This window comes from Salminus brasiliensis, chromosome 12 (genome assembly GCF_030463535.1).
Source record: "Salminus brasiliensis chromosome 12, fSalBra1.hap2, whole genome shotgun sequence".
Taxonomy (NCBI): Eukaryota; Metazoa; Chordata; class Actinopteri; order Characiformes; family Bryconidae; genus Salminus; species Salminus brasiliensis.
The window spans coordinates 30,082,731-30,103,792 of NC_132889.1; the positions used below are offsets into that span (position 1 = coordinate 30,082,731).

At 41.4% G+C, this 21,062-nt stretch overlaps 1 protein-coding gene across 1 annotated transcript in view; it reads right to left on the reverse strand.

Moving 5' to 3' along the window:
* The window catches only part of fam171a2a (family with sequence similarity 171 member A2a), a 63,072-nt gene that overhangs the window by 34,780 nt on the left and 7,230 nt on the right, over positions 1-21,062 (reverse strand). Inside the window, exon 2 of the mRNA XM_072694483.1 lies at positions 7,101-7,328. Within this exon, the coding sequence (XP_072550584.1) occupies positions 7,101-7,328 (228 nt within the window). The remainder of the gene's footprint in view (positions 1-7,100; positions 7,329-21,062) is intronic.

Genomic DNA, 21,062 nt, shown 5'->3' on the forward strand with positions numbered 1-21,062 from the left:
AAAATGAACAAAAAAAAACAAGTAAAAAGGGAGGCAAGAGACCAAAATCCCTGTGCAGAACTATATGGACACTAAAGCGGAAGTGAAAATGAACCAGTGCCACATAGGGGTTCTATCTGAGGACGAGACTGAGGCCGTTGTTCAAACATGTTAAGAGCAAGCTCACTGGGCAGATATCAACCCCTGAGTTTAGAGCAGACAGTCAGGGCTGCAAGCGAAATGTCGTCTCTCTAATCATGACTCACTCTGAGCTTGCGTGACTCGCACAGATTTTCAGAGCGGTAGGGGAACAGTCCAAGCTTCGGGACACCGGGGCTCTTTTTAGCGCTCCTCCTCCTGTGTTATGAATAAAAGACAGAAAACGGGGGCAGGTGGCAGCATCCTCATGTGTCCCTCTGCTAATATGAAGCCTGATAAAGCCCTCCTTCAAATAGCTGACTCACTGTCCCATTTCTGTGACCGCGGGATCACCAACAGCGCCTCTTTGTATTGACTTTGCCATGGAAATGCTGAGAGCATTGATGCATTGAAAGCACAAATGCAATTAGGGCCTTGTGGCATGGATTAAATTCCACATTGCGATTATCCTGAGCTGTGATTATGATATAACTTGCAGGGCCAGATTCATAAATATACCAGCAGATTTACTGTGACGTTAAGAGAGATTTGTTCATTCATAAACATACATAACTAGTGGATGCACCGATACCACTTTTTCCAATACCATATTTTCTAAGTCTCTGCTGACACAGAGTACCGATACCGATACCAACTCTGACTTAAATACTGGACAGATGGCTATAAATCCCAATATTTATAGTGTCCCACCATTTATAGGCTGTACTTTTTCATATCTTATCCCAAATTCTATATAATAAGCTTGAAAGAACAGCATTTACTGGTTGAGGAACTGCACATTTGTAAAGTTTCAGAGCTATGAAAAAATAAAAATTGCCAGAATGCAGAAACATGTGTAAGTAGGGAAGCATAACCTTGCTAAGCTTCACCAAACAGCTTTTTAAATGAATGTTTAAAATTCCCATTTCAGAGCAGTGGAAAAAAGCTAGGTTAGAAACAAAAAAAGTGCAGCAGTTTCACATTCAGTTACACATCTCTATGTAAAAAGCTACTAAACTTCAATATGTGGCCTTTAAACAAGCTGCTTAAACTCAACATTTGGTTTCAGAACCAAAAGAAACACCACATGGAAACCAAAAAAACTTTCTAACAACCAGTATGTTTTACTATTAAGGATATATGCCACTGCCACACTCTTTCCCCCCATTTCCATGTGCTCTTAGTGATTCCGAACACATCCCCGTCCTGCAAAAAAATCCCACCTGAACTAGCGTGGAGGTAAATTTCCCTGGAAAGATGCTGATTATCTTTTGGATTTAAGAATTTGTTTTATCTAATGTTCTCAAACATCTCACAGAAACGTCATCAAATACATTTATTAATGAGCAGAGATTATCTTTATTACAGAATTCAATACTAGTGAGTATTTTATGATGAGAATGTGGCTTGACTGATCTAATTAAAACAGATACAGAAAGAGGAGATCAACCCAGCTCAACCCAGAGTAACCATACAGTGTAGGTGAAGCGTTGGTACTCCCCACATTGTCTCGTCTCCAATTTCCACAGTGTCTGGGAGCTGTTATTACATTTGATATCATGTTGATATTACCAAATATTTGTATTTAGATTTTTCTGTTAATTATTTTTTACTGTATTTTGGTAAAAACATTAAAGTCTGTAACTCTGAGAAATACTCTGATGTAGTTTGATGATCATTTTGGCACTAAAACAACTTAACATTAACATTTTACTCAAAGCATGTATTAAAATATCATAATTGTAAAGAGAGAGTGGTCCATCAATCCCAGCCATAGATAGATACTTCATTACCGAGCTGCATACTCAGCCCAGTTACTGCTTAGTTTTATGAATCAAGCCCAGTATATAAGGTTAACACTAGCCTGGCCGGCTTCATTGTTGACCAAACTGATTTATGATTATGTTGGATCGTGTGATTGCCTTGATACAACCAAACACCCACGGAAACTCATCTGGTACTCAGCTGTCTGTTCAAAGTACAAAGTAAAGAAAAGAGTGCAAATGGTTAGCGCACACATTTGCATATTGTAGCCTTGTGCACTATATTCATGATCAAAGCCAATATTGCAATAGTGGGTAACCAATGATATGTTGTCCAGCCCTACATGGAATCTGTGACCTTGGCACGCTCTTCTCAAAAACCACACCGTGCTGGACTGCAAACAACACTTCACTGCACATGGCTCACGCCATCATGCTGACGTTTTCAGCTTCAACATGTGGGACACAGATGAATGTTAAGGTGTCCAATTAAAAGACACCACACTGTAGATGAGGCTTGCATCGCTGTAATTGTAAACAGACAACATCACAGAGCTATGCTGCCTTAATCCCTCAAACCCTTTGAACTCTATATGTAAGCCCACAACTCGTCATGTTTTTATAATTTACATCAGTTTCATAGGCCCTAAAATAGAACCCTGTGGGACGCCTAGCTAAAGCTAAATGGATTCATAATAGTTGTAGCTTTTTTTGAAGTTTTTAGTTTAACTGAATAATTCAATTAGAGTTTATGGGTTAATTAGTTCACTCTGGATGCAGTTAACATGCCTGTCTAATGGAAAATTGTATTTTCCTTGCTTCTTAAATTAACAGATTGTTGTTTGTTGATCCCCAGATTTAGTATGCCTGTTTGACCAGAAAAAGTAAGCAAACTGTGCTGGACTGGATTTGAAGGCTGGATTTGAAGAACCCAGGTCTAGTGTGTAAATTTGGCTGCTGTTTTAAAATGTACATTAGCATATCTCCGCCCATTAGCCCTAAACTGCTCATCCTGGCCCATTCACACTGATGTTCTAGGTAGTGTTTTAGCCCAGACTGCTCTTTGAATTAGGCACAATACAGGGCAGATTATTTCTATAGATTATTTATATACATCAATCTTAAAAACACAAATACAAAAAAAAGTTAAATTAAATATAACAAAAATATGTTGTGTAAGACATATACAAATGAATGATGGCATGAATGACCCTTCACTTCAGAGTAGCCTGACTGTGTTGATAACTGTCAGTGTACAACTAGGTATTATAAGGACAGCTACACATATGCCCATGCAAATATCTTCCTGATCAATGCACCCTACAAAGGCAGCCTACAGATGGTGTTGAGGTAAGACTGACGTTGGCACACAGGCAGAGCTAAAACAGACTGATTATGCAACACCCACAGCATTATCATCAAATTAATAGAGGTGTTGGAAGCTGCAGCGACTGATGACACCGGAGACTCTAGAGACTGCAGAGCAGATGCTATTTAAAACAACTCCCAAAGGAAAGGAAATACTATGATATAGCATCCAACAGTACAGTGCAACAACACACTCCATCTCATGTTGGATTGCTGAACCTCATTTTACTGCATTTCTGACATTTCTCGAACTAAATCAAATAAAAGGACAAATAGTACTTCAAAACATAACTCACAATGTAATTACACATGCAATAATGTAAGTACTTACAGTGAAAGAGTAAACAAAAAAATCTTAACTTCTGAATGTAAAGGAGAGGGCTGCGTTCAGCCTTGGGCCTTTTGTCTACAACCACAGCACACCAGTGCCATATTTCTCAGTACAGCACAACCTTGAGAGTATTATTGTGATTATGAAACACTGTGCTATTACTGATATTCAGTATTAGATTTTTACCCACTGAAAACAAGAACTTTATTTACGCCCTATGCATACATTGTGGCGTCCGGCACCATTCAGTAAGCGTCCTGGTCGGAGTTAGGCAGTAAATCCTGGGAGCCCTTCACGTTTACGTGGCGAGTTATACCTGCCCTGTGTTTCTGCAAGTGTATGTATATAAGAGTCTAAGTATATAAACTGTAGGGCAGCTTCTGCCTAATTTTCAGAGAAGCAGGCTTGGGACTGGAGGGTTGCTGGTTCAATCCCCTTGACGGGCAGGAACTGGAGGTGGGGGAAGTGACAATACAGCGCTTTTGTCTCCCTCAACATTCACGGCTGAGGTGCCCTTGAGCAAGACACCTAGCCCCTAATTGCTTGCAGGCTGCTGAGGTGGCTTCCCACAGCTCTGGGGAAGCCACTGCCTTATTCACTACTGTGAGTGTGTAAGTATGTTCACTGCTATAGCTGCCTTAAATGTGGAGGCTGAATTCCATTTACGGTGCCTTCCCTTACTTTCCTTTCCTATAACTTTAGAAGGCCGCTGGAAATGTAGTCTTGCACATGTGGTCAGTTAGGCTAAGCCTGCTGTGGTTTGTGACTTGCCACGTTTTGTTTGTGTGTGTGTAAGCGAAGCTCAGTGAGTCACTGTCTAATGAATCAACTGCACCGTGATTCATGCATCAACTCAAGTGAAGAGTTCTGGCCGGCTTCACAATAAACAAAGCTCCTTGCTTCCATACCAAGAATGCGTCCTGCTTCTTGTTCTGTGCTGACACTACAATATTAGAATTAGGACACACACTTTACACAGCAGTACAACAGAATTCACCCTCCACATTTAACCTGGGAGTTAAAACAGACACTCACAGAAGTGACCTGGGCACTAGGAACACACATCCGGAGTAGTGGGCAGCCACCTCACAGGGCGGGGAGCAATTAGGGATTAGGTGTCTTGCTCAAGGGCACCTCAGCCATGAATGTTAAGGAAGGAGGAATAGGCACTGTTCTGTCACTCTCCCATCCCCAACTCCCTGCCGGTCCAGGGCTTCAAACCAGCAACCTTCCGGGTCCAAGCCCGCAGTATAACTTCTCCTACACATGATGACCGGAGCTCAGCCACTTGCCACCAATGTAATTTCACTGTACATTTACTGTAGGTCAAGCATCAGCGACCGCATTGCCCCAAGTAATCCTTGAGAATAGGCGCAACAAGGAAATCTCTTAGGATGACTCTCATGCGTCCATCTGTGCATGCGTGGGCCTTCCCTTCTAATTTGGGGTGGCTAGAGAGGAGATTAGAGCTGGGTATGCGTGTAATGCCCTGAGGGACTAAAGCCGTGCTGGAGATGCTTGTACGCAGCATCCAGGCTGCTCTAGCCCCGAGTCGCCGGGGTGGGCCGCATTTCTCGCTGCTTCTAAAAGTGGAGTCTGCACGACTAAGTGGCCTCCAGCTGTTGGCGCAGACAGCTTTGAGCTATGCCTGATTTAGCTGCTTAAGAGGCGTGGGGTATGAACACAGGGTGGGCGAGGTTGGGCAGAGAGAGAGAGAGAGAGAGAGACAGACAGATAGTCAGTGGAGAGTGGAGCTGGACGGAGATGTAAGAGAGCTGACAACTGGATGTGTCAGCAAAGCGTCAGTGAAACATAAACATACCGGAAGAAACCAAGTGTTTCTGGCATCTGTGTAAAAGCGTTGGTTTGGTCCTACACACTGTTGTCTATAAAAACGGGCAAAATTTTCAGTTTGAAGACAAACCTCTAGCCAGGCACATTATATTTACGATTAACAAGCAATATTATGTATGTTTATGAATGAATCACGATTTGGTACAATTTTTATGATACCATATATTTCACCATATAATCAATCAAATGGAAGATTTTTTTTATTTGATCCCACTGGCCAACCTTCATATATATCTACTGGCCCAGTGGCCTATTCCAAAAGATACAGCTGTGCCTTTAAATTTGGTTAGTTACTCTTGGAAATGATGAATTTAGTGTCTTCCTGTCCTGGAATCTGAGGACATGCTCAACTGAATGCATCATATCCTTCTCAATATCATCATCGTTATCCAGTTCCTTTCTATCATCAGCACTGCAACTGACAGTAAATTGACAGTTTAACACCCCAGTCCTCAAAGCAGACTGTAAAGAAATAGAGAAAAGCTATCACGTCCAATCACATTAGCTATCGTGGCGCTAATGTTAATGTTGCAGTCTGCAAATTTCAAGGCCTGAAGGTTAAAGAAGCGGGCATGGGACTAGAAAGTTGATGGTTTGATCGCCAGGACTTGCATCAATGGCTGAGGTGCCCTTGATCAAGACCCTTAACCCTTGATTGCTCCCTGGGTGCTGAGGTGGCTGTCCACCTCCCCTATCAGTAGTGCGAGTGTGTGTGTGTGTTTATTGCTTCAGATGGGTTAAAGGTGGAGTTTGAAATCTGTGGTAAAGTGTGTTCCTTAATCTCACTGAAGTTAGGGCAGTGTTCTACCAAGCAGGCCCTGGATCTTACGTGGGATTCAATGGTCTGGTGTTTTTTTGTTGAAAGTGGAAAAATGCTCTACAATCTACAATTTAGCAGCCAAAATGTGGAAGGTTTTAGATGCTACTACATTTATTTTTTAGCCAAACCACTACTTTGCCTTCAGGTTTTTAAACCTGACACAAGTTGGCCTGCTAAAAAAATGTGGAATACAAGAACACACAGTGTCACTCATCCGAAGCACCACTTAAAAGTTAAAGATATGCAAATAGTAATAGCAGCCCTCGTGGAGAACAGTCAGCATGCTAAATGTGAGTAAGCAATTTAGTCAAAGGAGGTAAAGGAAGACAAAATCCCAATGACAGCTGGTGGGGTTTCCATCACATGCCTAGCCCCTACTGTTTAACAGATAATTTGTGTGAAAAGGTCAGATTCCATACACTCTCTTGTAGACTGTAACCGAAAACCCCTTAATTTCAACAGCAAGACTCATCTCAAAGAGATCATTTCAAGCCCTCTCAGTACGCTGGGTTCATGAGCTGTATTCAATTACATTAGAAATATTTCCACGCTCTGTGTAGTACCCAATGGCCATCACGTGAAGAGATGATTCATGCATCAATAGCCCACTGCTTAAAGAGGAGCTTCATTACATCATCCTTAAGGAAGTGCTTTAGAAAGACATTCTCTGTGAGTAACTTGTCTGGATTCTGCCTTTACTTGGAGGAGAAAGCTTCCAGTGCTCGCCAGTAGCCTGACTCTTTTCAGCAACGCAAAATCTAAATATAGAGACTCTCTATAAGTTCTATCAGTCTCACTGTGTTTTTACTGCGGTAGAAACACAACACAGAGAATAGGCTCTACTTACATGGGATGCGACTGGCGTGCCAGGGGGCGGAGTTAGTTACAAATCCATGCTTGGATGCTGCGACAATGACCCAGGTCCCTGGGCGATACATGAAGGTAACCTTGACGATGCCATCTTCTCCTGCTAGGCCAGATGCCAAGGTGGACTGGTTTCCATACACCTGTACTGCAGCTTCTTTCAGAGGTGAGAGGTCACTGTTGTCAAAGACCTGGACTTTAATCAGCACTTCTGTGGGATCAGAAAAAAACAAGTCATGAGGAAAATACAAAAAAGGGCTCTATAAGTTCAGCTCTATAACTGAAACACCACGTGAGTTATCACTGATTGCACTGACTGCAGATACAGTAAGTTTTTAAAGTGTAAAATTAGAGATGCTAGGCTTACATCACCAACGCACACTGGACTTACACTATCACCAATCAAAACATGCCACATTCTTCCTTTATTTGCTTTCAAAACATGCAGAAAAGCTGCAGAAATACGTTTTTAGTTAAATGGCATGAATTTAATCTTATATAAATTTTAGATGAAATCTTATGGTTATTTAAAATGCCCACCTTACCTTTTAGCTAAGCAGAGACTATAGTCTCTCACATTGTTTTCCAAGCCATGATTGGTCACTCAAATAAAAAATTCTGGAGGCTTTTTTGGGCAGCATTGAGAGACTATTTTGAGCCTGTATTTTTTGGTTATAGATTGGTGACAGTCTACATCAAGTGTCTGTTAGCAATGTTAGCCTAGCATCGTCTATTCTAAGCCAAAATAAATCTGAGGCTACAGATGCCAAATGTGTCTGCATCTGGGGTAAATAATGATTAAAGTTCATCAGATTTTTTGCAGAACTAGTCCTTGAACATATACTATAACATCAGCAAAGCAAACAACTTAAAACAACTTATTTAACCTAAGAAATGTATAGATAATGTTGGATTTATGGGATTCTGTGCAATACGCTATTGTTTGTTCACGCCTTGTAGTATTTTTTAACAAAAAGAAAAAAAAGAAGCTGCTTTGCTTCTGCTGTTAGATGAGTAAATGGATATATGTCAATAACTCAAAACATCACAAAAACAGCTCATTAAAAAACAGGCTCTTTTTGCAGCTTAGTTTCCATTTATAAACTCTTCTGAAAGATTATAATAATTCTTTTACTCAATTTTTATTAGTTTTTAGGTCATAATACAAAGCGTTTCCATACATAATCATTTTTTCCTTTTCCAGCTTTTGATCAATACATCCTTCAGTTCCATTGTTTTCTCATTTTATTCCCTTTCCTCCTTTTGTCTTCCCTTCTCCTGTTTTCTTTTTCCTGTTTTTCTTTTTTCCCGTTTCTTTTCTTCCCCTTTTCTCTTATTTTTGTCCCTTTTTTTCACACTTGATTTTTTTTTTTTATAAAAAAGTAAAGATATGAGCCATATCAACATAAAGTAGGGCAGCACAATATATTGTTTTAGTATCGGCATTGCAACGTGTCATACCGAAGGACATGAAATGACACGTAAATCATATATAAATGAGTAAATAAGTAAATCATATATATTAATAACATACAGTATATACATTTCTGTTGCTTGATACAAAAGGAAAGTTCTCATTTCCATGACATATCTACCAGAGGCAGATTATTTCTCACAATTTATTAGGGATGCACCGATACCACTTTTTCCTTTCTGATACAATACCAGATTTACATTGTTTATTTTATTTTAATAGACTTTTATTGGTTATTTAAGCATTTCATAATAAAGCATGCAAACATAAATATAAATACAAAAAAGTAGGACTTCAGTAAGCTTAATGGAGCTCTCTATTGCTGATTACTGATACTGTGTAAGTGTCAGTACTGGCAGTGATACTGATGGATATCGGTGCAACACTACAATTTATTTTACTCAACTGTTTTGGAATAAATAATGCAATATGAACATAACCTGGAAAAGTACCCACTTAAACCTGCTAGTAAAGAATTTAATTAATAAAATAATAATATTTAGTTAATATTTAAAATAAATAATATTTCATATTTCATTCATATTTATATTGTAACTGTGTAACAAATGCCAGAAATCATATGTACAAATTTTCTAACTTTAGACTTCTTAGAACTTCTAAGGCATCTTCTAGCTGCAACTGCCGCAAAAAATAAGGCCATGTGCATTGGTTCCCCCTGACCTACCGCTGCAAGCCATAGCAAATAGCACACGCGGGCATGTGAGGGTTATGATGTTCTGATTATACCAGCGAGCCGTAGTTAAACTACTGGAGCACAGTAAGTCATCACTGCTTTTGTTGACAGAAATGCTAAACACACATCCCGCTGGCCCACATACAGCAGATAGCAGGGAAAGGCCCGGCTGTGTTTAGACGTGTGTGCCCTGAACGGGCTAGTTAAGAATGTGGCCATGTTTACAGTGAGAGGATCACACAGCGTGGAGCGCAGCTGAAGCGTGCCCTGCCCCCCTTCTTACAGCAGCCTGGGACTCCTGCCACCATAGTCCACTGATGCCGCCGCGCAAAAACCAAAACATCTGAGCTAAAGCCTGATTCCACTGGCCAGGCCATGCCGTTTGCTGCTTTCTGAAGCGGTGACCTGGTTCGTCTCCCTAGATGAGTGCTAACAGGGGCATGGCTAGAACCTAGTGAGGCAGAGGGACAGCAAAACTTTATTCCTGTCTGTTTTTTGTTGTTGTTTTTTTTACCAGTATTTGTCATAACTAGACCTGCCATGATTACTTGATTAAAATCATTTATTGATATCAGCTGTGATTTCACTGTAATAGCACAATCTGTCAATCTGTCATTTTCCTGCTGCATAAAGAGCTTGAACTAATTAAGCAGAGAATCTCTAGGCTTTGATTTTGTTTATATAGTGTTTTGAGCAAGCAAACACATAGATTATACCAATCAGAGAAGAAAAGTCACAGTGCATCCAACAGTAAAGGCAGCAACACAACATTTGACCACCTGCCTAATATTGTGTAGGTCCCCCTTGTGCCACAAAACTCTGGCCTCCTCACACATATCAATAACAGCCTTGGGTGGGTACCCATGATCCTATCCCTGGTCCTTCTTTGGACCACATTTGACAGGTACTAACCACTGGAACCACCTGGAACACCCCACAAGACCAGCCTACTGTTTTGCAGAGGCTCTAGCCCAGTCATCCACTTATTTACAGTTTGATATCTAATATTATGAATAGCGACAACCCCGTCACATTGCTGAAGAATGTCCCCATAGCTTTTCTTTGAGTAAGAATTCATTATAAAATGTCTGGAGTGAAGTTTCAGAATGTGTTTATGTTGGAGGTTTTGTCTCCAGCCCCTCCAGTCCCCACCAACTGTGCGTGTGAAGGGAAAGCTCTGAGTGCTCGAGCAGCTCCATTCATGCGCTGATCGATTTGCCCTGTTGGCACACTCGCACGCTCCCGTGGCTCTCGCCACTTCTTGTTGTGGTTCTAAATAGGTCAATTGATGCAAGTTGCCATGGATACAAGAAGGTGTCAGCAGGCCGAGTCGTGGAAAAATGGGTCCCAGCCTTTCCTGGCAAGCTGGTGCAAGACCCAAGTTTAGATCAGAAAAGAGCCTCTTTGATTTGACCATGACTTACTTCACATCTCTAAAGATATTCAGAACCCCACTCCACATGTACGGAGAGTCAATCTGCACAGCTCAGAGCTGAAGGGATGAACTGCTGCAGGGGAATTCTGGACTTCTGGACTCAAAATCCATTGCTTTCTTAAAAACTTAAAATGACCACACTATATATTTTTCTTAAGAAGCATCTTGCTACTGATTAGTATTACTTTGTTGTGGTGATATGACTAATAAAACCCAAAAACACAGCATGCTGGATCTTAAAATAGTAAATATCTCTCTGTGCATCTATATAATGTATATATTCCTGATGAATTCCACACAGTTTTTACACCAAATCGATCAGCAAAGTGTCCTCTCCTGAATAAAATTAATACTTGGGCAATTTGGGCAACTTCACTCAGACAAGTTATGAGTTATGAGTTATGAGAGTTTGTTTGTAGTTACAAAAATCAGCTGCAAAGATTTGCAAAGACACATTCACAGTTTCTTCAGGAAACACACTTCTAGTTAAATGTTGAAAAAATTTAAAAAAATAAAAAGTGTAAATAATGTTTTTCTATTTACAAGACAAACATTAAAGTTAGATTTGGCAAAAATAAATGTTATATACAGTATTTTTTATATTAAGAGACACTGAGAAATTTACTTACATATACATTTACATTTAAGGCATTTAGCGGACGCTCTTATCCAGAGCGACTTCGAAAAGTCAGTGTACTCAGAAAATACCCTAGTTTGTTGTCTAGTTTGCTAGTTTATATCGACAAGGATCCAAAAGACCCCTCTTTACCCCTCTTTAGATACTACTACATACAAAAGTCAATATGGAGACCATAATACTCGGCACTACACTTCGCCCAAGTACTCTTAGAAGAGATGGGTTCGGACGCCCAGAGGAAGTTCGTTCCAGCACTTCGGTTCCAGGACAGAAAAAAGTCTGGATGCTTGTCTTCCGTGGATCTTAAGGGGTGGCAGGTCGAGCCGAGCAGTACTTGAAGCTCAAAGAGCTCTCGGTACTGATCATCGTTTGACATCTGCCATCAAGTACGGAGGCTTTGTAGGCCAGCGTCAGGGTTTTGAATCTGATGCGGGAAGCAGCTACAGGAAGCCAGTGAAGAGAACGCAGCAGTGGAGTGACATAGCTGAACTTGGAAGACGACCTGGGCCGCTGCCTTCTGGATCCATTGCAGGGGCCTGATGGTGTGCAGAGGAAGACCAACCAAAAGAGAGTTGCACTAGTCATGTCTAGAAATGACAAGAGGAAGAAACAAACACCTGGGTGGTCTCTCTAGAGAGGAAGGGTTAAATTCTTTGGAGAAACCTGCATGATTTGCAATATGAGTTGAGAACGATAACTGATCATCCCTCGTGAAGGCCTCGTGCTTCTGTAGATGGAGTGACCAGGGAGTTCTTAAATGAGATGGTTGGATCATTATATATAAATGTATGTATGTAGAAATATATGTCAAAAAGTTGCTCTAATGGGAATTAGGATAAAAATGTCAAGACACATGAAAGAAAAATGAGTAACTTGACTTTCTGCAGTATAATAATGTTATAGATACAGTAATAGGAATAATGAAGGGGAATGTGTAAAGCCTTGTAACCACAAAGGTCTGCACTCCTCTGCCTATGTTAAGAAGGAAAGCCTACAATATTCTACCTGCAGCACTGACCTGTGTATCTATAGCTCATCACCTTCAGCTACACAGGTTAGCATTGAAAGTGTGATTTGGAGTGTTGAGTGACTGGCTGAGCCAAACGTGATGCGAGGAATGAATTCAGCAGTGCATTTCTGATCAATAACAGCAGGAAAGCTGCTTGAGCAAGAAAAGAAATGGCCACAGCCGAAGAGCTGGACATGGACAGTTTGACGGGGATATTGATTAATATGGGCATTGATCTGAAGCAGTTACATTTCTTTTTGCTTGTGGTGTAAAGCAGCCTTCAGGTAAGAGGCAGTGTATTTGATTTATGAAGGCCAATACAAGACAAACTTTGCAAGACTCAGTTTTCTCAACCATATAACCCTAGAGACTTCCTAAAAACGTACATACTGTACATTACAGACTAATAAATACTTGAAATATCAATTAATAAAGTCTTTCATTTTGGATTATGAAAATATATTGGCTAAATATGATCAATTATCCAAAGATTTTAGCTCCTATAAAGTAAACCTATAAAATAGGTGCTGCCTTTATTTAAAGGTGCTGTAATAGAAATGTGTGGATGTGCTAGGCAATATGGTAAAAATGCTAAATCACAATATTTACAGACATTTTTCATGATATACAATATTTATCACAATACATGTGATCACACACTAAATAAATCAGTAAACTACTATTAAACTACTACTTTAGTCATTTTTATTACACTTCATCTAATTAAACCAGTCTAATTACTGTGTATCTCATGAAACCTGCAGTTGTTCAGTGTTTTTTAAGCACTTACAATATCCTCGATATGCCCAGAAAAGCATATTGTGTATCATGATAACAAAATTTATCATGATACAATACAAGATTTTATCATACTGCCCAGCTCTAATCAGAGCTCCTGTCTGTGTTGGCTGCCTAGTGAAATTAGGGGGTGGCTGGCTTCACATGCATCAGAGGAGGCATTTGCTTGTTCCCCCACTCCTACTGATCGGGTTAATTGGCTCAGCTAAACTGGGGAGAGATTGGGTTAAAAGAGTGTAAGAGTGTATTACACCGGACCTTATGCGCACATTTCATGCAAGCTGAAGCCACTGACAATACTTCTCGCTTTGCTTGCAGATCCTGAGCACGAAGGAAGCCCTCTAGGAGGTCCATGGGTCTCAACATTGGTCAGTTTGTGCAAAACAATGGTCATTTTGACACAGCCACTCTTTTCGGTGCCACATTCCACATCCAGTCTATTCTTTGAGCTGAAACTCACAGCGCCGCTAAGTGCTTCACTCAGACCCACTGCACTCCCAATAACCGCCTTTGTACTGTTACATCAACTTCAGAGGGCGGAGACCTGCGACAGAAACTAATCCCATTGCTAGCTTTGATGCTGAGTCCTTTCCGCATTGATATAAGCCCATTAAAGCAAACAAGGGTTAAGCACAAGCCTGCACTACCAGCCCAAACACCTCCTGCCTCCAAGTCAAGTCCAAATGCTTATTTGAAGTGGCATTCCACCGACTCCACTGGCGATGTCAGCCTACAGTGGACAGCTGTAGACAGGGAGAGGCTGGGGAACCCACCCAGAGAGAACTACATGCTAATGCTCGGGGTGGTATGTTACAGAGGCTTTGCCAAAAAGTGTAGGAGGTATAAAAAGGAAATAGGAAAAAAATACAACTCAAAGCAGCAGAGGAAGGAATAAGGGGCATGCGGGTCAAGCTAATTCCGTAGTCCACATTGAGGCTATTCCTAGGACAGTCAAAGAAAATTTCCTTTCCACGCTTGCGCCTATAACATATCCGGTTACTGCTGCAAATGCCTTGCTATGAGGGTCACATGGCTGGACTTTTTGCTAGCCACTACATCCTGTTATCGACGCACTGCCCCTGGAGAAGGAATTCTGGCCAGCAGGCAGACCTCCAAACATTTTATATTGAATTCTTAATTAAGAAAGTTTAAGGAGGAATACTTCACTGCTTCACAGAATGACAGCAAGGCAGCCGGGCAAGTGTCGACCGTGCCACTGACCACCACTACCTCTAACAGATGCTCAAGGTGTCACCAATCACGTAAAAGACACGCTGACGTTTGTTCAGATAGCAGGGCTTGTGTATTCAGCCATGCAGGAGTGGCAGTCTATCAGGAGGCCTGAGTCAGGCAACCACCAGAAAACACCTCTTCCTGCCACCCACAGTCAGCCCACAGTCAGGGGGCTCGGAGAGAAGAAATACTTGGGATGTCCTGATTGAATGTTTCTGCGGCAAGTTCTAATATATTTTATGGTGTGTGAAACTTTTTTTTTTTTTGATATGGCAAAAATAAGGAGTGTCTGATAACCGTGCTGCTAGCCATCGGTCGTTTTTTGAGTGTGGTTACAATGGACACTATTGGCCCACAATGCTACTCGTGTCTGGAACAACTATTAGAAAGTTGGCAGATAATGATGCCAGTGCAGCAGCGACAGCGGCAGCTGTCTGTCTAGTACATATCCAAATAAGATCATTCCCCCATGTGCATTTAAGAGAGCCATAGGATGGGGGCGCTGTAGGTGCTCACTGATTGGTGAAAAAAACAAGCCCACCGTAGTTGCAAGTTTAGTGACGCTGAGTTTGAATGGCTCTGAAATCAGTCCAAAACACTCCAAAGACCATTCACTCGACTTTGTGCTCTCAGATATGAGGCTTTATGCTCTAATCCTCTGTGATTTAAGCCTCAGTTAGCTAGAACACGCTCTGTGCTGTGGTGTTAAGCCTGCTAGCTAACTTATCCAAGCCTAGATAGCCGGCTCTAACACGACAGAACCGGCCTCTTATTGTGCCTTACTGTTCCTCCCAACACCAGTCGCTCATCTTCGCTCTCTCAGATATAGGAGCTCCTATCGTCTACATTTATGTCGGTAGCTCTGCAGTTAGTCAGCAGCAGCTGCACTAGGCTGTATGATACATGGTTGAGCTGTATCTCACTAGCTAGTTAAGCAAAGGCTATCTTAGCGAGTGGCCTACTGATCCAAAACCATGGGACAAAAAATTTAAATGTAGCTTTCTGTCCTTCCAACAACAGTCACTGAATAAAACAGAATCAGGGATCGGGTAAACACACTCCCTTTAAAGGTATGCCTTTAAAACATAGCTCCACCAGCTCAGCACTGACCTTTCGGATCAGACCTCTGCATCTTAACTGTTCCCACTGCTCTCCAACTCACTTCTCAGCACCTTTGCTTCAACGTTACAGATGAACTCTCCGTTCTGTGGGAGGGCCTTTAGAAAGAGCACGGTGCAGATAAATCACCCCAAATCACCTCCACCCTGTTATCCTGCGCCAGCTGGAAGCCATCACCAGGATATCCCCCAGTCTAGCAACACTCACTAACCCACTTTCCACTCAGGAGGACTGAGCTGAGGAAACGGGCCTCAGCTAGATCAGGCCTGTGTTTCAGCGACATGAGAAAAAATACAGCAGCACCACTGATCTGGAATCAGGGTAAAATCAAATAGCCATAGAGGCCTGAGAAGGCCGGTTTTACCATGCAATAATGGATGACCCTGCAATTCTGCAGTGTTTCCATTTGTTTACATTTGAGATGTGTGTGATGTTATGAATGAGGGACTTTCAGAATAGTGTAACTATCAAGGAACCTGGAGGAGGAAGTAGTGTTGAAAGCACATCCTGCCAGAGGATACTGAAGAGTGGGGCTGAGGACATCCAGCCCATTGTTTCAGGAAGCTCCAAACCAACAGCATGGTTTCAGTTCGGTCCAGGGAGAACCTTGATTAAATGCTAAAATATCCGAACTGGAGCGAAACAGTTCCTTTTACAGAACACCAAGCGAAGTGTTCCATGTTAAAATATGAGGTGTCTCTAAACACATCTGACAAACTGGTCCACAAACACAAGCACACAAGGTTTAAAAGGCCTAAGCCTTCAGATTCCCATCCCTTCTAACCATCATCATCATCATCACACTCTGAAATGTCTTACATTTACTTCAACCACTCATTAAGAAGGTACAGATTTTGGTGAGTGGAAAGACTTCTATGGCTCATAAAAGAGTTTACATTTCCTCTGGGAGGAAACGGATCCCAGCGGTGGCTTGAGTCAGCCCTGTCTGACGAGTCTGCTGGGGCTTGAGGAGCTCTGCAACATCTGCACAGGCCAAGACGACTCAAACTGATGTCTGTGACAAATTTTCCCACTGCTCATTTGCTCTTATTGAGCTTTTTCATTAAATAATTCACTACTGTAAGCAAGAGAGAAAGAATACAATGGCTTCAAATCAAGAGCAGAGGCAAGTTTACTGGGATGATCAATAATGCAACAGTAATTCAGTCAATTTTGTGTTGAAGCCAAATGAAAGACACAGAGGCTCAGGTGAAAGAGACTCACATTCAAATTTTTTTTATCATAAGTACATCATATACGACAAACACACTGAATCTGACATTTTCAGTTCCCATTTGGGCCACTTTCATATGTGGTATAAAAACCCGGATCAGATTTTATGCGAGTTTTACATCAATCTAACTCGACATTCGCTGAGGAGAAGGGAACAGCAGTGAGGGAGGTGGTGGGATAGCGAGGTAAGAGACCTCAAATATTTAGGGTGACGTCTCAGTTCTAAAGAAACGGCAAAACGCAGCCACAGGTGAAGGTGGCTGCAGCGTCAGCGGAAAATAAAAAGCTTAAAAGCGAAGTTTAAAGAAACCAGAGACGCAAACCAAAGAAGTGGGCGTGGTCTAGTAACGTGCCCTTTTTACAGCGAGCTTAAACACAACGTTCTCTACTGAACCTCCTCGATAGCTCCTGTGGTGCTGCTGAAACTTCACATGAAGCATTGTTGCTTCTGAACTGTTCAGACTGATGTCCGATATAGGTCTCATTAAGAGAATAGTGTGAACAGCCCAACGGATTTGTTCATAAAATCGGATTTGGCCACTTTATCTGCATAGCTGTTTGCATCTTCACTCGAGTGATGCCATAGTTATATAAGAAATGTAGGTGAAGAACCTTTTAAAGAAGTTGATGTAAGTTAAAAAAAGATTTGAAGAAGCTGATGTAGGTTCTTTACCAAATGAAAAATCTCTTTTACAAAAATAGTATCGCTCACAGTTGCACCAACCTGCATTGCTGTTGATTGGAACACATTTGGAGTTCAGGTGAATGTGCTGTAATCAGATTATGATTCCACATTCAGAAATGGTCAGACCTTGACCAGCGTTAACCCAGTGAGTCTTCTATACCCACACACCAGTGACAACTTTCATTCCTGAGGAGGCCTGCTATGGCTTCAAGTTCCAGGGACACTGCTATAGTCAGTCTGACCACCAGCAGCTAGCCTAATACTACCTCCCAGTAGCGTCCACAACCAGAGAGAACAGATTTGTATGGAACATTTTATACAGAAAGAGTAGAGGCACCACCGCTGACCTTGCATTTAACTGCCTGAATACTCTACAAACAACAAACCCAGCTGTCATCAGTAAGATCACGGTGAGGAAGGGCTATTTTTAGCCCTATCTTTTACAGCACTAGCTGCAGACATCTAGAGTGGATGGGTGAAGCTTGCAGTTGTCTTCTGTTTTGTTACACCGTCAACTTTATTACTCAGTAATCTGGGTAAACAGTAGCTTATGCTGGGAACCAGCACAGTTCAGCACAGTTCAGTTCCCACAGTCTGCAGAAACAGCAGAGCAGGGTGTTGCTGTGTTTACATGTTACATATCAAAGAAGAGCCTACTGGTGGTCACTGATATTTGTGTAAGGTGGGGAAAAAGGCAGGAGGACACAAGAACACAAGGGTTCATTGTGGAGATGCACCCCGGCGTAATGGGATCTGGTAGAGTGTTCAGAATTCCTGCAGGACCTACCACAACATCTTAGTGTAGCATGGGACTAATATTCAGGGTTAAGCATGGGAGCAGGTGGTTAATCATTGCCATATATAACTACAAATGAATAAACAGTCTAAATAAATGTTAAGGTTAATAACCACTTAATAACCAGTATATAACCCAATTAGCCATAACATATTAAATGAACCACACTGGTTACGGTGATGCCTGTCAAGGGACGGGATCTACATATTAGGCAGCAAGTCAACAGTCAGTTCTTGAGGTTGAAAAATTGGCCACATTCTAATGGCTAGGTCTTGTGGGGTTGTCATCGTATGCATTGGTCAGTTCCTACCAAACGTGCACCAGGGAAGGCCCACCAGTGAACATGTGTTCCATAAAGGTCCCATCACACAACTTGCAGCACTTTGCTAACGGCTTGCTGCCAGACTCCACGGAACGCCTTCAGAGGTCTTGTGAAACCATGCCTCGACGGGTCAGACTTGTTTCCGCAGCACAAATAAGACACACACAATGTTACACAGGTAGTTTCTTTCTCAGGCTACACAGATTTCGACAGAAGGATTATTCAGACAGGCAGACGGCCACAGCTGTGTGCAGTCAACGGAAAATAAATGTGCTTTGATTTAATTCCTTGCTTTGTGTTTACTGGAAATAAACGGCCTATGCTGAAGTTACTTCACAATCAGCCTGAATAGGCCCAGTGAACATGATTACCATTATTTCATATTTAGATCAAATATTGGATGTCACTTAGCCTCTCATGTAATATCTAGAGACACATCCCAGACTCTGGGCCTGGTTTAGCTGCCTGTTCAATTATGCATCCTCATACAGCACTGCACCTGATGCCCATTGCCTTGTATAACTTTCCACACCTGTGACAAAATGTATATTGGCAATCTAAGCCAGAACAGTGTGGTATCTGCTATAGAAATTGGTATTTAGCTGCTTTATTTTTATGAAATCTGATTGGCTATATCTGCAGATATACTCTTGCCCCATACAATTCCGGAAGTATTCATCTGTATGGCAATAGTGGTGTGCTTTACATACAGGAAAGTCACATCTCAGGAATCTCCCTGGGGATGCATGTCAGTTGAAAGTGTAAATGGGATCTGGCAGAGAGTGCAGCATTCCTGCAGGACCTACCCCAACATCTTAGCGTAGTGTGGGGCTAATATTCAGTGAGTCATTGCCATATATAAACTACAAATAAATAAACAGTCTAAATAAAATGATGATAACCACTTAATAATCAACATATAACTGAATTGGCTATAACATTTTCTACCCACAAGCCATTAGCCATCAGGTTCCTGAACAAGATGTGAACCGTTCACCAACACCACTGCACTCGGACACTTTATTATTATTATTAATACTATATATATCACTGCTATGGACAACATCACTAGTCACTTTATACAAAAGGAATAGTCAAAACATACATATTTATATTAAGCTCCACTCTCTCTCAGACTATACCTGTCTCATAAATGTACATATCAAAGAATTTCTACAGATGCCTTCTGTCTTTGTATATTCTGTATTTTGTGTAAATTTTGTATTTATTTAATATTTATATATATATATATATATATATATATATATATATATATATATATATATATATATATATATTATTATTATAAATAACTTTATTTTTAAGATGTTTAGTATGTATACAGTTTGTCCTCCTGTAGAGCATCAACCTGAGCCTCACCACAAGCATTTCAATGCATAAATGTCCTGACATGTTGTGCAGATGACAAATAAACTTGAAACTTGAAACATTAAAATCACTGAAAAGTAAAATGAAAAGCATTGATTATCGTGTCACGCTGGCACCTAACTGTCAAGGTGTGGGAATTATTAGGCAGTAGGTGAACAGCCAGTTCTCGAAGGTGTTGAAGTGTTGAAGGCAATCTAAGCCAGAAGAGTATGACAGCTGCTAAGAGTCTGGTATTTAGCCCTGCTTTTTATATAGCTGTTTTAATGTAGACATGGTCTGTCAATCCAAACTCCAAGACAGTAATAGTTGATGTAACATCATAAAGCATTTTCACCTTAAAAAGCCTCTAAATCATGTAATAAAAAGAAAAGTGCCTCTGGCATTGCTTATCTGGACTCGGCACGCTGCTATCTGCACTGTGTAACTCTGCTGAAGCAAGCGGGACAATACTTGTGAGAACTGCGTAAACTGTGAGTGATTTCGGTGTAAAATCGTTTACGATTACTTTACTGCCTCGGTCCACATGTTTCTTTTACTTCCAGTGATGGTTCTGTATCTCTCAGCTTGTCCAGAAATGCATGTGTAAAGTGTGTCAGGTGGCTCAAAGCTCAAATTGCTCTTCCCGACAGTAAGGGGGAGCCCAGGAGCAAGAAATACCAATTCTTGCATAATGCTGCTTTAAGGGTGAGCAAGTGTGTACTACATTCATCACGCCTCATTCCCCACCTTAGTGGGTTCAAACACTGATGACAGTCCATTCTCAAAACGAACACATTCAGTGGTGATTTAGCATTGTACAGTACTATGTAAACAGTCACTTAGAGGTCAGTGTAAATTCCATCAGAGTCAGCAGTGTACCATGTGGACAGACTACTCATGGCCAGTCAGCAAGGCTGCAATCAGCTCCCTCCAAGTGTTTTCAAGCTGTCAGTGGGGAAATTCCTCCTCCTCAACAGCAGAACAGGGGGAGTCAGGCTGGGCTCGGGGCCAGACGTCCACTCCCTAAAACTGAATCTGCCTGAACTGTGCCTAGCTCACTCAGTTCTCACTCAGCGGTCAGCCCAGAACTCTCCAGCTCATGCAACAAACAGTCCAAAGCAAACATTAGATACATTGGGTTG